This window comes from Colobus angolensis, unplaced genomic scaffold (genome assembly GCF_000951035.1).
Source record: "Colobus angolensis palliatus isolate OR3802 unplaced genomic scaffold, Cang.pa_1.0 Scaffold17, whole genome shotgun sequence".
NCBI classification, from domain to species: domain Eukaryota; kingdom Metazoa; phylum Chordata; class Mammalia; order Primates; family Cercopithecidae; genus Colobus; species Colobus angolensis.
This window is the reverse complement of record NW_012114821.1, coordinates 10,694,266-10,711,759: the sequence shown is the minus strand read 5'-3', so window position 1 is coordinate 10,711,759 and position 17,494 is coordinate 10,694,266. Positions and strand designations below refer to the sequence as shown.

The window sequence follows — 17,494 nt, the reverse complement described above, 5'->3', positions numbered from 1 at the left end:
TGACTTTACAAATACCTCATCCTCCCAAAAACGTCAGCAGAAAGAAAGAAAGAAAAACAATACAAATTTCCAATGGGTTTTTTTTTTTTTTTTTGGGAGTAAATTGAGTTTTTTATTGTTATACTTTAAGTTTTAGGTACATGTGCATAACGTGCAGGTTTAAGAAATACTTCACAATGTTTGAATACCATTCCCTTTTAGGAGATGCATTCCTGCTTTGATAAGACATCTTTGTCCATCTGAACTCCCTTTCCTGCCGAATAACTCAGAGAATCATGACAGGGAGGATAGGCTGAGTGTGCTGCTCTGGATCCGTGATAACAACTACTCACACCGACTCCATCCCTCCACATCAGTTGGTCCAGAGTCTGCCAGATTAAACGGCTTCTATCTGCTCAAAGGCTTTTTAGCACAGAGCCTGGACTGCAGAACCAGGCAGGAGACCGCAGAACCCTGTTCAGTGCCTGTGAACGTCTTCTTGACCCTGTCACCATGGCCCACTGGATACTCCAGGCTTCCCTGCCTCTGGGAACAGCTGCTCTTCATTACTGAAGGACTGCAGTAGTTATGTGCTGTCATCTTAAGAAATGTAATTCTTGCCTAAATGTTCAGGCAGCTGAGCGGCCAGTAAGGCTTATTGTTTGTGGAGGCACAGAATCATAAAAAACTACATGACTTTAGTGCTTTCATTATTCAAGTATGATTGCTTTACTGTCATTGTATTTTTAATTTTGATTACGGATTTTTTTCTTAGAGAGAGAGTACTGCTTAAGTTTTAATAGTTATGGTTCTAGCTCTTTTTCAGCCTTAGGCAAGCCCTTGATCCTTAATTCTGATGAATCCCAGCCAAGCATTCAGCCTTTGCACTGAGTCCCTCGAGCTCACCTGAATTCTTGCCGAGGGCCCAACCCACACACACACACAGCAGGACTGATTTTCAGAACAATCTTAAAATAAAGACAGAACTTAAGAGCTATATCATCCACTAAATTTTGAAATTAAAAATCACTGTTGAAATAATTTTGATTTTTAGAGTAAACTCCAACTTTTATACATAATTTTGGTAAATAACAATACATTTATAAACAAAGTTTATTAATCTTGTTATATGAAGTATTTACAAGTCCCTCACATAACTTGTCTTTCTGAGTAAAATCTTACATGTTAAAAGTCTCTTATGGTTTGGCTGCCTGTCTTCCTAGAACAAATCTTCTTTCCCTCTGTCCAGCCTATGCCAGGGAGACTGTGCCCACCGCCCACCGAGCTCCCCACCTACCTTGACCCATGACCTGCTCCCAGGGCTCCCGAGCTCACCTCCAACACCACACTTAAATCTTTACCATGGCCTGCCTGCTCCTCTCTCCTGACTTCTAGATTATGAACTCCTTGAACGTAGGAACTGGTCTCTACTTGACCTAGTATCCCTAGAACCTACCTCCATGGCTAGCACATATAAGAACTCAATCAATTGTTCTTAATGAATGAATGAAATTAGAAATCCACTGAAGTACATTTTATCTAGATCAAATCTGCCCAAATGTTGGCTTTATTTTAGACTTGGTTCCACCCCTGAGGTGGCCTGGATGCTAAGAGCCTCACTTGAAAAATCAGGCCAGGTGTGATCAAGGTTGCCCCTCAAGATCCTTGAGCTCCAGGTGGGGATGGAGGGCTGAAGAGGATCGAAACTTTAGAACCACAGATCAAGGCTTCCTGAAGATGCCTCCTTCCCTGCATACCCCTGCCACTGGCACAGACACACCCAGTAAGTGTTTATCCTGCACCTGCTGGAAGTGAGGCACTGAGCACGGGACTGGGAGAAAGGCAGACCAGGCCTTCACCACTCTTTCAGAAGCTCCTTCTAATGGGCACGTGCTCTTTCCTGCCTCCAGTACAGCAAGTTTCTGATGAACTGGAACACCAGCTTCAAATTACATATTTAGAGGGGAAAGTTCACCCTGGGGTTTACTCACCATCTGCAGTGTGAAGGAGCTTGTGACTTTTCAGTGTCCCTTTTGATTTGAATTTCTTGCCACACATGTCACATAGGTGGGTTTTCTCAGTGCTGTGACGATTCATATGAGCCTTGAGGTTACTCTTGCTACGAGTTGCATACTCACACAAAGAACACTTGAAGGGCTTCACACCTGCCAAGGGAAAAATGTATATATCTATCTCTATATATTTACATATGTGTATGAATATGTATGTGTGAATCTGAAGGAATATATATACATATCCATATCTAAATACACTTATAGGTATGTATATATAAAACATCCACTTTGAACACAGCAGTATACTTGCTTGGCCCTAACGCACCACACACTTCTCATGCCAGGCTCTTCCCCAGGCTGTGCCTTCCTCCTGGGATGTCCTTGCCTCCTGGGATACCAGGTGCCTCCACTCTGCAGCTTTCTCTGACCTTCCTTGGTAGATTTCCCTACCTCCCTATCGATGTTCCCAACTCCTATAACTCTCTACTAGCTGAAACGTTCACTGCACACTACAGTGAGTCCTTCATATCTGCCCTCTCCCCATAGTCTGGGGACAGAGGACAGAGACCCTGAGCATCCTGCAGAGCAGACAGTCACTAAATTCAGTTGAACTGAGTTGAACTAAACACAAAGGCACCAAGGCCCTTTGCAAAAAATCAAAAAGATCAGGCACCAGGACCAAATGTGGAAGCACATTTACTTTGTAAAACAAATCAAGCTTTACCAACTGGTGGTTGATGGGCTGATGACTCTGACTGTAGGGGCATCTCGGCATTCACCACTCTTTCCTTCACCAACTGTCTACTGAGGACCTATTTTCATAGTAGGCACTGAGGATTCATCTTAAAACTGAGAAGAGTGAATCCCAGCCTTCACTGTCCGGTGGGAGATGCAGACAGGTAAACAGGCCGTTACAATATGGTGTGTGATACGCTATAGGGACAGGGACTGGGGCCTGGGGGAAGGGGAAGGAGGGCGGGTAACAAACCTGAACACAGTAATGAAGCAGACAATTTTTAGTGAGCCAAACGTTTTCACCCATTATTTACACTACCTATGACTTTGCAGTTGAGGAAACCAACACTTTGAAGAGGCTGAGGGCAATGCCCAGGGGTGTAGAGCTGAGACGCACATCGGGGTCTGATGTCCCTTAGGGCCCATGCAAAGCCCAGCTCTGGCCTGGGTTTCTAGAGATGAAGTAATAATCTAACCATAAGCATCAACAGGCTGTGTGCCCTTGTACTTATGTTTGGATCACAGTTCTCATCTCTGTAAAATGACAGGACAAGGAGTCACTTCCCAAGAAGCCTTCAGGGCACCAGATCCGTTGTTCTGGGTTGGTCATTTACAACAAACTCTCACAAGAGCAGGGCCACAGCCGTGGTGCTAGCCTGGGTCAAGCGGCATCTCTCTGTATCTCACATGACCCTCAGCAGGCATTTCAACCCCGAGTCAAAGCTACAGATGGCTCAGAACTACCACCACCACAGAGGAGAAGCCCACAATAACCACACAAAAAGGGAACATGGTGCATCCCTGCTGTCTTTAGATCCTTCATAAATGTGTGAACAGCTGAGTATATTCAGGCACTATTTGACCTGGTGCTCTTTCTAAAACATTAAAAGAACTCAAAAATGAAGACGTGCACTGTCTTCCAATCCTAGAGAAGCCAAATTCCTAATTTCTGTTCCTCATTATGACTAGAAAGAGAAGAACCAAGCAAAGCAACACAGAGACTGAAGTACACGTATTTCCATTAACATCTTTGCACACCCACGGGCCGGCTGTGGAACCCTGGGGAGTCACCTCAACAGCTCCACACTTCCGTGTGCTCTGGGACATACGGTCATGGAAAACGAGATGGTGCAGGTCAACCAGCTGTGCATCTCCAGATCATCCACAACATGGCATTCACCGCAAGGCGACATACCAAGACACTGTCTACTCTAAATTCTCCCCTAAGAGCCAAGGTTTAGAACTGCTGTCATGGATGGGCCCCAGGTCCATTGCTGGACTATTAGGAAACCTTAAACAAAGTTGCAGGTCCTCTAAGCAACAAATGTTGCAGGTATGCACAAAATTCTACACAAAGGGTTAATTTCTGTGACTAGAGTCAATACCTGTGTTTTTTGTTTTTTTCTTTTTTCAATTTAATTTTTTGGGTTTTTTAATTTGTTTTTCTTGTCCTATGTGTTAAGAGTAAATGGAGACAAGAGATATTTTATGGTACAGGGGATCAATTCCAAAGAACCCCATTGTAGTGTGTGTACTGATATCCTGTTTCCTTTGTGATTCCATCATTACAAAGAAAGTCATAAATTAGAAAAAAAAAAAAACAACAAAGATGCTAGGATATAGCAGCCTTTGGCTTTCTGAATCTGCAATTCTGAAGTCACTTAAAATATTAGATTACTTTCAAATGGTAAATATGCAGCATTACTGCATCACCACAAGTATTTACTTAACACAATAGCATCAGCCATGTATTAAGTACCCAATATGTGCTAAGCCTTCTACGGTGGGTTTTACATAAATTATCTCGTTGATCCTTGCAACAAACCCCAAGGCAGATCACATTATAGATAAAAAAACTGGAGTTTCCGAGAGAAGGAATTATTTGTTCATCATAAATGGTGAGGGTGGAATTTGAACCCCGTTCTCTCACTCCTTCTCATGTGAGCGCAATTACAGTTTGATGCCTTTATAAGCCCATGGTCTCCAGCCTCCGCTGGACCCTCTGTGCTTCCATCAGGGTCAGCTCCCTGCTGATTCCCATGAATGCCACTCCAAGTCTGCCTTCTTGGCCTTCTTTGCTGAGCAAACGGTGACCATCGGCTATGAATGCCTTCAGCTTCCTAACAAAGAAACAACACGTGTATATACACGTACCTGCTACCACCCTCACCCCCTTCACTCCTGTCTCAGTGTAGGAGGGGCCTCCTCCTCCAGAAACAAGTGAGTGCAGAAGAGAAGAACAAGGGGTTTGGAATCAGATGGCATTGGTTCAAATCCCAGTTCACCACTTGTCAGCTGTGTGACCCTGGGCAAATTACTTCACCTCTCTAAGCCTCATTTTCCTCATTGGTAAAATGGGGATGGTAACAGCACCCACCTCTAAGGTTGTTGAGAATACTGACTCCGATAACGTGAGTCAAACACTGAGCACTGGCATATAGTAGGTGCTCATTATATGCTGGTAAACAAAAAAGTAGCTTCCCACCTTGGAATTTATTTCAGCTCCTTCTGCCTTCTCCAGGTTCCCAACCTCTCAGTTACGATACTTCTTACTGAACCATCAGTCTCTCTCTCCCTAATAGTTCCTTGCCTAGGACCTATAAATAGGTCATTTTATCCAATATTGTAGAAAATACTTCATCCTTCATCCCTCTCTAGTCTTTTTTCCTATCTGCAGCATTCCAGGTTCCGAAATAACAGGCAGGGATCTGATGCAGGTGTCTGGAAGGGTTTTCCCTGGCCCCTCGGCTCCTACCCTCGTCCCCAGGAGGGCCATGTCCTTATACAGCGGGAGAAAACAAAGGTGACGGTCTGTTGCGCTAGGAGAATCTTCACTTCCAACTTCCCAAAGCCCTGAGAGTGGCCCCGCACTTCCCTTCGTCGGCAAGTAACCCGAAAGCACAACCCACCTTCTTCTCTCCATTCCCTCATCTCCATCCCGCACTTCCCCCTTCTGAATTCCTTCTCCATAGCCTGAATGGCAACACTTCACACTGCTGGAATGGGAGAACTACTTGCTGTCCTCCTTCCTTCATTCATAATCCCAACAGTTCTGGGAAACCTGCTATGCACAGGGCACAGGGTGGGCACTGGAGCTCCTGCCATGAATAAGACTCTGGTGTTCCTGTTCTCAAGGTACCTACATTCCAGCAGGGGAGTCGTGGTGATTTATTTCACTACAATTGCAGTGAGACCTACGAAGGGGTGCACACCTCTACTCATTGCAATTGCAACTAATTGAGTAATAGTTTAAATTACTGTTTGTAGCCGGTTGATGGACACACTTCTCAGTGTGCTAAGGAAATTCTACCAGCAGGGATGTGAAGATACGGCTTCCTCTTAATATACTCTCAAAATGAAGGATGGAAGCACAAAGTTAACAAGGTGCCCAATTTGGAAAGATGAAAACTCACCTTCATGAGCCCAAATATGACGCTGAAGGTCTGAGCCATTCTTCATGAAATAAAAGTCACAATATGGGCATTTCATGGCTCTCTTTCCAATTAGCCCTTTCAGCTGAACCCTCCTCCCGAGAACCTCAGAAATGGTGCTCATGGAGACCTCTAGAAGAAAAGCAAGATGTGAGAAGGAGTCAGAGCACTTCAGGGGAAGTTAGACACAAATAAACCTCATCGCTAAGCAGCACCGCAGGAGGAATCAAGGTGTGCCTCATGGTGTCCAGAGACAGGATTTTCACCTAAAAAGTTAAACCAGAATCAAATCAAGTCTCAGATCTCAATATCTGTTAACATCACATTTGAGGAATGGAGAAGCAACATCACAAGGCAATAATCACACAAATGCAGTAATTGAAATTGTCTACAGGAAAAGTGACTCAGTTTTCCCCATAAGTAAATGTCATGGAAAAAAGTACAAGGTGGGCACTAGAGAAAACAAGAAACAGAAACGTAAGGAACAAAGCCACTAGATGCAAATGCATGGATGCCGGTTCAAGTGAACCAATAGTTAAAAAGAAAAATCCTGGCCGGGCGTGGTGGCTCACGCCTGTAATCCCAGCACTCTGGGAGGCCAAGGCGGGTGGATCACGAAGTCAGGAGATTGAGACCATCCTGGCTAACACGGTGAAACTCCGTCTCCACAAAAAAATACAGAAAAATTAGCCGGGCGTGGTGGCCGACACCTGTAGTCCCAGCTACTTAGGAAGCTGATGCAGGAGAATGGCATGAACTCAGGAGGCGGAGCTTGTAGTGAGCCGGGATTGCATCACTGCACTCCAGCCTGGATGACACAGTGAGACTCCGTCTCAAAAATAAATAAATAAATAAAAAAGAAAAATCCTGGGGAAATTTTAAACAGACTTATAATAGGTGGCAATAATCAATCGCAGTTGATTCTGTTTGCTTTATTGGTGACACAGTAGTTATGTCGAAAGCAATCCTTATTAGTTAGAGATGCATTTTAAACGTTTTTATGGAGGAATTACATGCTGTCTGGAATATACTTTAAAATATCCTAGAAGAAGAAAAGTATGTGTGGTGGATACATGAAACAGTTTGACAAAATGTGGGTAACTGTGAAAGCTGAGTGACAGATACAGGAGGTTCCCGGCATTGTACTGTGTGCTCCTGTATTTGGGGATTTTCTGGAATAAAAAGTTTAAAATATTAACAAAATAATGTCTTATATCTGTTCATCAGCAAAGGCTAGCTGTTTTAAGAATAACTTTGGCTCACATTGGATCCCATGTCACTTAGGACAAGAGTTAACATGAGAAGGACAGAGCTGGGCCTTCAGAGAAGCACGTAGCCCACACGGTTCCCACACAGACGGACGCCTCACAGCTCTGTCCATTCCCAGCTGAAACATGAGTGTTAGTGCCCTTCTGTTATTTCTTTATCTTCCTCCATTTATAATCAGTGAGTCAGTTCCCTTATACCAAGAGCAGATACAAAATAAAGAACAGGAAAAAAGACACATGTACGAAGGGAGAGGTGCATTTAGAAGGAATATCTGTTACTCCCTCATAAAACACACAATACCCTCATCTGCTTTCTCAAGCCTGCCTGTGGAGGCACTGGAGATCTGGGGATAAGCCTCACCTCAGGGAGCCCCTGGGAGTGGCTGGAGAGTCACAGTGACTGGAGCACCATGGTCAGTGTGCTGTGTATGACATTAGCAGGGGTTGGGGGTGGACCCTCGGCCAGACTGGAAGCTACAACAGCCTCCCCAAAGGCAGGGGTCTGAGGAAGAATGTAAAGAATGAACAGGAATTAACCAGGCAGGGCAGAAGGGAAAATGTTCCAAGTGGCACGAACAGAAATGACAAGGCACGAACACCCAGGTAGCTGGTGCCTCATGCACCTGAGTGGTGTGGAATGTGAGAAGACCTGTGGTGATGGTCTCTCCAACTCAAGGATGCTCCTCAGCCTGGGCAGGAGCCAACAACACCCCTTACAAATCACCACTCCAGGTAACACAAGCTTATGACTCATATACGACCCATCTAAAGGCACGCAAAGTTACTGTTAAAAGGGGCAGGGGGTATCACTGAAATTGCAGGGGTGAGGGTAGATGCATCTGAAGATGATAAAAGAACAAAAGGAAATAAATAATTACATCAACTTTCCAGCATCGAATAAAGATGTGTGTTTCCCATGAACGTATTCACAGCTTCGCCCCTTTTTATTTCTATGTAGTGCAGTTGATGTAAAACATTGCTTTAAAATAAACATAAGCATTTTAACATTAATCTTCCACTCTAAAATGCACAACCTTACCAGGATGGTTGGTCTTGATATGTGACTTTATCAATCGATCTTCTGAAAAAGACTTTTCACAAACAGGACAAGAATAACTCCTTTTGTCCTTAATAGAAAGAGAACACAGTCAATTGACTTTCTCATTTAAATCTGTGGTCTGTAAAAAATAACCATCACTATTACCATTATCACCCACCACCACCATCACTTACCACTCGTGCTATCAACAGTCATCACCACCACCACCATCATCAATACCACTATCACCACCACTAGCACTATCAACAGTCATCACCACCATCACCATGCCACCATCATCACCATCACCACCACCACCACCACCACCAGCACTATCATCAACAGTCATCACCACCACAACCAACACCATCACCACCACCTTCAACACAACCACCATCATCATCACCATCATCACCACCACCACCAGCACTATGAACAGTCATCACCACTGCCACAAGCAACACCACCATCACCACCACCATCAACAACACCATGACCACCATCACCATAATCACCACCGCCACCACCACTACCACTAGTGCTATCAACAGTCATCACCAACATGATCATCATCACCACCATCACCACCAGTAGCATTATCAACAGTCATCGCCACCATCACCATGACCACCATCACTATCATCACCACCACCACCAGCACTACCATCAATAGTCATTACCACCACAACCAACACCATCACCACCACCACCACTACCACTACCACTAATGCTAGCAACAGTCTTCACCACCATCACCATCATCATCACCACCATCACCACCACAAGCACTATCAACAGTCATCACCACCACCATCAACAGTCATCACCACCACCACAACCAGTACCGCCAACACTGCCACCATCACCACCACCACCATCAACATCACCACGACCACCATCACCATCAGCAACACTAGCATTCTCATTAGCACCATCATTATCATCAGCTTTATCAAAACCAGACAAAGTACATCCTTCCAAGCACATACATACAGGATCTACCTGGTGATCCCCTACTTGAGATCCCCTCCACAGCCTGGGGAGCTCAAGTGTAGGGAAATGGGGAAATGGCAACAGCTCTATTTAAAAAGGAAGGGATGGGGCTTAGAGGGGAGAGTTCTGTGGAGGTGGGTGGTACTCAACCTCAAGGCTTGATTTACCAGACAGACCAGTGCTACTCTACAACCCAAGAGCATATTATTTCTGCCAGCACTCAATGCAGGGATTGCATGGGCAAGTGATTGTACTGAGACTCACAACCACTGACAAAAGATAGGCACAGTTCATGCTCATGTTACAGATTAAGAAAACGAGGCCCAGGAGATAAGCCCAAAGTCTGAGAGGAGGAGCCAGTGTTAGAAGCAGAGTGTGCGGATGTCCACCCAGGATGCCTCCTGCCCCTGCAAGACCCATGGCCCACTGAGGCTGCAGGTAAGTTGTTCTTCCTGCACTGCTGCAGCTTCACAGCCAGGACCACCATGGTGTAACATTCTCAGTTAGGAAGATGCTTTTGTGAATTACCAAGCTATGGCTTTTGCTCACCTCCCTTTGCTCTCAGTGCTCACTTGAGGGTGATTTCATATCTCTCTTTTCCCTCAGCATGGGTGTTATTGGTTGAAATACATCCCCTAAAAAATGATATGTCAGAGTCCCAACCTCCAATACCTCAGAATGTGACCTTATTTGGAAACAGGGTCTTTATAGAAGTAATCCAGTTAAAATGAGGTCACTAGGGTGGGCCCTCATCCAATGTGACTGGTGTCCTTATAAAAAGGGGAAATTTGAACACAGAGCTGCACACAGGGAGAACACCATGTGCAGATGGAGGCAGAAACCACAGCAATGCATCTGCCAGCCAAGAAACGCTAAAGACAGACAGCAAATCACCTGAAGCTCACAGAGAGGCACGGACCACATCCTCCCCGACAGCCCTCAGGAGGAAGCGGCCCTGCCAACACCTTGACCTCTGCCTTCTGCTCTCCAGGATGGTGTGACAGTAAATATCTGCTGTTTATACACCAGTCTGCAGCACTTTTGATTGCTAAGCTTACCAAACCCACAGCTTACAGACAGCCAAATCCTGGTAGGGAGGACTCTGTGCAGCTAGCTGAACAAAAAGTAAAAACAAGATATGCAGAACTACCACTGCAAGGAAATGTTTTGGGCCGTGTGTGTTTTGGGGGAGGTTAATCCACTCCATGCTCTCTTGGATTTACAGAAGGACTAATTCCCTCTACTTGTGGAGCCCCTACTGTGAGCTCCACAAGGCACCAAGTGTGTTCCATGCCTTGTGTGATGAATGCATTCCTCACTGTGCTCCCGGCTGGGTAGTCTACTCCTGCTCTAAATAATGAAAAGCACAAGAGCTACCATTTCATAAGAACTCACTGGATGCAAAGTGCTTTACATACCATATCCTATGAGGCCTTTAGAAACTTGCCCGAGGTTCACACTACACAAAGGGCAGAGCTGGACTCCAGAGCTCTTGCTCTTGTGAGACCCTGACTAGCAGAACAGGTTCAGGGCTCTGAGCCCCTGGGTTCAAATCTTGGTTTTGCCCCTTATTAGCTGTGGAACTTTGCACAAGTGATTTAAACTCTCAGTGCCTCTGTTTCATTGTCTGTAAAATGGCAATAAAAAAACAATGCCTCCTTCACAGGGTCACAAGAAGGATAAAGGAGATGAAAAACACATGGAGTGTTTAGAATGGAGCCTGTCCTATAGTGAGTGCCCAATAAATCTGAAAGACTTTGCTGCTATGGTTTCCATGTTGCTATCATGCAACTCAGCCTGAGATAGCAGCCCTTCTCATGGGCTCATACTCCCCGGGAGTCTCCGAGAGCGGGATCTGAATGAGCACCCTCCACCTGCGCTGGTGTTCCCCGGCGCACACTTAGAAAAAGCGTACTTTACATTAAAAACCAAAAACAAACCAAACCAAAAGTCCCTCTGAACAACCAAATGGTTTGGATGCCTTTCCCACCAAACATCTGAATACCAAGCGCACATGTGCAAAGGGTCCAGGCATGTCTTACGAAACTGTCCTGAGTTTTCTGGCCAGGCAATGCCACAGACCCCCAGCCAGGCTACACCACAGGCTCAGGGCTCCTCAGAGTACTCCTGTCACCGTTCTCCTCTGCCCTTGGCCTCGGGCAAGATGCCCCGGGTTAGGCGGGCATCCTGGAGGAAACCTCCACCACCCCTGGCTGCCTCTCGCTGACCACATCATCAGAGTTGATGGAGGCGTTCAGAAGGGCTTTGAAGGAGTTTACAGTGATCTCCCCTGAGCCTCTGCTATTTGATTTTTTTTCTTTTAATCTCTGATAGTCAGAAAGCAATTTATCTCAGAGTTTATCAGGGCCCCTTATTTTTTGATGCCTTTGAAGACTCTCAGAAGGACACAGACGGTGGTAAAGGGTACTGGGCGGGGGTTGTCCGGGGAACTCTTAGGACTCATTTACTTCTTTTTCAAAACCTCAGTTCCATACCAGAGATGAAAACTCAGACTGACACAGCAAACTTAAAAAGAGTGGTGGTTAAAAGAGCTCCCAGCAGAGATGGAGAGTCTGAGAGACCCATGCCTTAATGACGGTAGGCGAGCCCAGCTTTTGGAGTCTGTTTGCTCTGACAGAAATGGCCTTGAAAGAAACGAGATGCCGCAGGAAGCTGCAGTATGGCCTGGGGTGCAGGGTCAGCCCCAAGCCTGAGGCTTAGAGCCCAGCTCTCTGCTCCGGGCAAACCTCATCTGGTCTATGCTTTAGCGGCAGGTGCTTTAAAAAATAAAGGTGGGGGTTTCTACTCAACCATTTCTCAGGAATAAAGACCACAGTTACGGCATGTGCTGTCCTCCACGGACTCACTCATTCATTCCTCAGCTGCTATAGGGCCCCTGTTATGTGTCAGGCGAGGCACTGAGGAAGAGGTGTGAGATTCTCAGGGGCTCAAATGCTCATCAAGAAAGAGATGTGCCAACACGTGGAACTCCACAATCCGTGAGGATGTCTGCAGAAAGTGCAGCAAAGCACAGGAAAAGTGATGTCGAAATGGCAACTGATTTGAACAAGTTAGAAGAGAGCCAGAAATGTGCTCGATTTAGGATTTCAACTCAAGGATTTTCCTTTCCACTGGAAATAGTTCTGTTTTGCCATGTGATGACCTTTCAATTTAGAATCTCAGTTTTTGCTGAAATGAAGCTATTCTATGCACAACATGCTCTGGTAGCCTGAGGTCTCCTGGACAGTGGATAAAACACCTAAATGGAGCAACACAAAAGCAAACTTGTTTTGCGATCAAGTAAGAAAAGATCATTTTCTTAAAGCTCGTGGGAAGGTAAAACATTATGTACAATCATTTTAATTAAATAACATTTCCTCTACTTTAAAAGTACACATACTGACTGTGTGTACCCATTTATTTCCAGAAAGAGATTGAAAGTAGCTTCCTCTAGCTTCTCAGTGCTTTGTTGGCAACATATTATTTTAGCTTATCTCCAGAAAGTACATGTAAGATTTCTTTTAAATATGTGTACCTTTATAGCCAAAGAAAGACTACGCGTTTCTCAATGACAAAGGTTAAGTATTCTAAACATTTGTTGGGAGACCATCAGACTCAATAGATGCACCACCACCAATCACTATTACTATTCCTCTTCTTCCTCCTCCTCCTCCTCCTCCTACTAAAAAGGAAGATTAGAAGGACGAATTACTCTGGACAGGCCCCTCCCTACACGCCTGGGACTATGCTGTGTCCCTTACAAACATGATCTCGCTAAATTCCCACGGAAGTGGGTCCTGTTGGCTTCATTTCCAGGGGATTTGTTAGGTTATGGAGCCACACCACTTCTAAGTCCCAGAGTCAGAATGTAACATCAAATGCACCAACTCCCAAGCTCGGGCTAACTGCTACAAGACCCTTAGCATCAGGTTATCTTTGAGGTTTTCTGAGAAGCAACCCAGGTCAGAAATAAAGGGAATAAACTGGCATATCATAAACATCCACCAGATGCTCCACTTCCTGCTGCCTCACACTTTTGTGTAGGGAAAAGAAAGAGAGATCAGACTGTTACTGTGGCTATGTAGAAAGGGAAGACATAAGAAACTCCATTTTGACCTGTACCCTGAACAATTGCTTTGCGCTGAGATGCTGTTAATCTATAACTTTGCCCCAACCTTGAGCTCACAGGAACATGTGTTGTATGGAATCAAGGTTTACGGGACCTAGGGCTGTGCAAGATGTGCCTTGTTAACAAAATGTTTACAGGCAGTATGCTTGGTAAAAGTCATCGCTGTTCTCCAGTCTCGATAACGCGGGGGCACAATGCACTGTGGAAAGCCGCAGGGACCTCTGCCCTGGGAAGCCAGGTATTGTCCACGGTTTCTCCCCATGTGATAGTCTGAAATATGGTCTCGTGGGATGGGAAAGACCCGACTGTCCCCCAGCCTGACACTTGTGAAGGGTCTGTGCTGAGGAGGATTAATAAAAGAGGAAGGCTTCTTGCAGTTGAGATCCAGGAAGGCCACTTTCTCCTGCCTGCCCCTGGGAACCCCGAATGTCTCAGTATAAAACCCAATTGTACATCTGTTCAATTCTGAGATAGCAGAAAAGCTGCCCTGTGGCGGGAGGCAAGACATGTTGGCAGCAATGTTGCTCTGTTACTCTTTACTTCACTGAGATGTTTGGGTGGAGAAAAGCATAAATCTGGCCTACGTGCACATCCAGGCATAGTACCTTCCCTTGGACTTATTTGTGACACAGACTCCTTTGCTCACATGTTTTCTTGCTGACCTTCTCCCCACTATCACCCTGCTCTCCTGCTGCATTCCTCTTGCTGAGATAGTGAAAATAGTAATTAATAAATACTGAGGGAACTCAGGCAGCGGTGCCGGTGCAGGTCCTCTGCATGCTGAGCGCCAGTCCCCTGGGCCCACTTCTCTTTCTCTATACTTTGTCTCTGTGTCTTCTTTCTTTCTCAGTCTCTCATTCCACCCGACGAGAAGTACCCACAGGTGTGGAGGGGCTGGCCCCCTTCACTTTTTGTGTCAGGAGGAACTTTAAATAACAGATCATCAGATCCCACCTCAAATTATGGTGGAGGTAAGAGCTCAGGAATCTCATTCATAACAATTATCACCATGTGACTCTGACTGAGGAGGTCATGAATTATGTGATTTAGGCCACTAAATATGTATTTAAGGAGACCCACAGGGGTCACCCATCTGACAGCACCACGCAGCACATTCATGCACACACTAACAGATAAACATTTAAACACTGAAACAAACGCCTCTGAAAAAAATACTTACACTTGGTAGAGGTGAATAATGCTGACAAGTTCTATTTTATTTTATTCTGTTTCATTTATAAGATATCCTAGCTATGAGTCACTAAACTGATTTCATAACCTTCTAATGGATTTTTGTTGTTGCTGTTTTGTTTTGTTTTTGAGAGAGAGAGAGAGAGAATGCTGACTTGGGTGTTCTGTACAATACATCTTTTCTAATGCAGTCCTCATAACCCAAAGAGGCAGAGAAAAGTACTTTTTATCTCCATTTTTACAGATGAGAAAACTGAGGGTCGGGGAGGCTAAGGATTTGCCCCAAATCACAGAGACAGAGACAGATATGGGGTCTGAACTCGGGCATATCAGAACCTAAACCCTCCTCTCATCCTACCAAAACTGTGTTTGCTCAAGTGCCCCCTTTATAAAGTTTGCACAGTTCTGTAAACAGTGGATTTGCTCCAGAAATGTCACTGACTCACTCTCTTGACTAGGTCCCCGTATTTCCTTAATGCCAAGACATCTTTGACTCTAAGTTGACATCATCTAGTTACTAACTGGAAGAAGGAGGTAGTGGGAAGAAACTTCGTTAAATGTACACATTCTTTCCAATCATTAGGTTTATCCTTGGCTAATAAATGGTTGTAAGAGTCACAGAAACAGGTACTTAGCCAGATCATCCTACAGTCCTGATGCAACTGGAAAGAACTTGGATATGGGCCCATTTGAGGGGCAGGTCGGGGAGATGGCTACTTTTAATCTCCTTCGTTTTTGCTCTTCATGGGAATCTGTGCTGAAAGCAGTAAGTGCTGAAACAAATGCAGAAGGCCAGGCAGCCAGAATTACAATACCTGCTTCCATCTCTAGGGTCACAGGTAAGGAAACTAAGGCCCACACTGGTGCAAGGTCTCGTCCCAGGTCCCGTGCATTTCCTGATCAGAACAGCACCATTCTCCTGACCCAGCTACACCCTGCCATGATCACAGTCCCAAGATCAACCACATGGACACCCATAAGGCACTCTGACATCACAAAGCACAGTCATGCTATCCCACTGGAGCGCCGCCACCATCCAGAGAAAGCAGGGAAGTATTTTTTCACTCCACTTTCAGGTAAAGGGAAATAAAGACCAAGCAGTCTGCACAGTCCACAGACACAGAGCCAGAGTCCCGTCCTATAATTCCAAATTCCCAGTTTTATCCATTTCACGGCAGCAAAGACGGTACAAGTGTCAGAACAGTGACAATGACACAGCTAAATACTGGTGGGTGGTGATGAAAACATGGATAATTTTCTTAGACACTTCATAATTTTTGAAACCCCTTTTAAGAAAAGGTAAATACCTAATCTCCTAGAATTAACCTCCATGCTTTCTTAGGCGATTTCACAAAGAATTAGACTGAATCCTGTGGATTTAAAACACCCTGTAGTTGGGAGGTACTGTCTTGGTGAAATTACCACTAAAAAATGTCATCAGCTGATGAAATGCAGTGTATCCATGCAATGGAATATTATTCAGCTATAAAAAGGAAACCATGGATGAATTAAGTGACAGAAATGAGTCACAAAAGACTGTATTGCATATACATATTTTATTATTTCTTTCATAAGAAATGAAAGAAATTTCATACGAAAGAAAGAACAGGCAAATCCACAGATATAGAAAGCGGATTAGTGGCTGCCTAGGGCTCAGGGAGGGGAACAAGGGATGGCAGATGATGGGCACCAGGTTCCTTTATGGGATGATGAAAAAGCTCTGAAATTAGCTGTGGTGATAGTTGCACAACTCCGTGAATATACTAAAAAAAAAAAATTTGATTTCACACTTTAATGAGCAAATTTATGCTATGTAAAATATATCTTGATAAAGTAAAGCTGTTACCCAAAAAAATTCACCTTAACTGTTCTTGAAAATACAGAATTCTATTTAAAACACTTGGCGATAGCAACTTTATTATCAGATCAAAAGAGTCTTCATTCAGGAAAAGCAGAATTTTTTTTCTTTTTCTTTTTTTTTTTTACTGCGTCAGCATTTTCTTGGTACCCTTGGCTTCATTACAAAAATAATTTGCAGGCTCAAAAGACAAATGTTGTCTAAACTAAAAATCCTGGAACCTGTTTTCATAAATCATGCTATCTTACTATGTTGGCAATATGGTCCACCTGCTTCATGGAAAATGTTCAGTAATTCAACATCCTGGAGTAAATACAAAAAGCTTCCCCTTGGTTTGTGCTGTTGACTCTGCTGGGAATTTCCTCCTCACTCTCTTTCCTGGCCCAAATCTACTCATAACTTCAGTACCCCTTCCTCGAGACAGCCCTCAGAACCCTTCCTCCCAGGTCCTTTCCAGGCAAATTGTTTTTTGGGGGCAGTACCCTGTTGTATTGATGTCACTGTCCCTCTCACGTTGCCATTTTGCCATGACTGTTTACTTGTTTAGCTCCCCCTTCACAAAACCAAGAGCACCCTGAAGGCAGGAACCAGGTCTTACTTGAAAATCTCAATGCCTGACACATAGGGCCTCCAGCCAGTGTTGGCTGGCTTTGGAAGCAGTGGCAATACATTCACTTTTAAAAGCGTCTCAGCTGGAAGAACTGCAAATATCAGTGAGGGAAAAGATTGAAGTTAAATTTACAACTTCTAAGAAAACGTGAGAGCTGATGAGAAGCAGGCCAGCATATCTTTTTTATAAGGTCAACTGAGTCACACCCCCTTATTCAGCACGCTGCTCTTCTCTTGCAGTTAGCTG

General features: G+C 44.6%; 1 protein-coding gene across 7 annotated transcripts in view; it reads right to left on the bottom strand.

The window, feature by feature from the left end:
• Nucleotides 1-17,494, bottom strand: part of ZFAT (zinc finger and AT hook domain containing) — a 234,020-nt gene that overhangs the window by 104,304 nt on the left and 112,222 nt on the right. For all 7 annotated transcript variants that reach the window (XR_001001369.1, XM_011938135.1, XM_011938140.1 and 4 more), the window contains 3 exons: nucleotides 8,468-8,555; nucleotides 6,143-6,292; nucleotides 1,971-2,144 (listed from right to left, as the gene is read on the bottom strand). Coding sequence is in view for 6 of the 7 variants with exons in the window: in XM_011938135.1 (XP_011793525.1) it covers nucleotides 1,971-2,144; nucleotides 6,143-6,292; nucleotides 8,468-8,555 (412 nt within the window). In the remaining variant the exon portion in view is untranslated. The remainder of the gene's footprint in view (nucleotides 1-1,970; nucleotides 2,145-6,142; nucleotides 6,293-8,467; nucleotides 8,556-17,494) is intronic.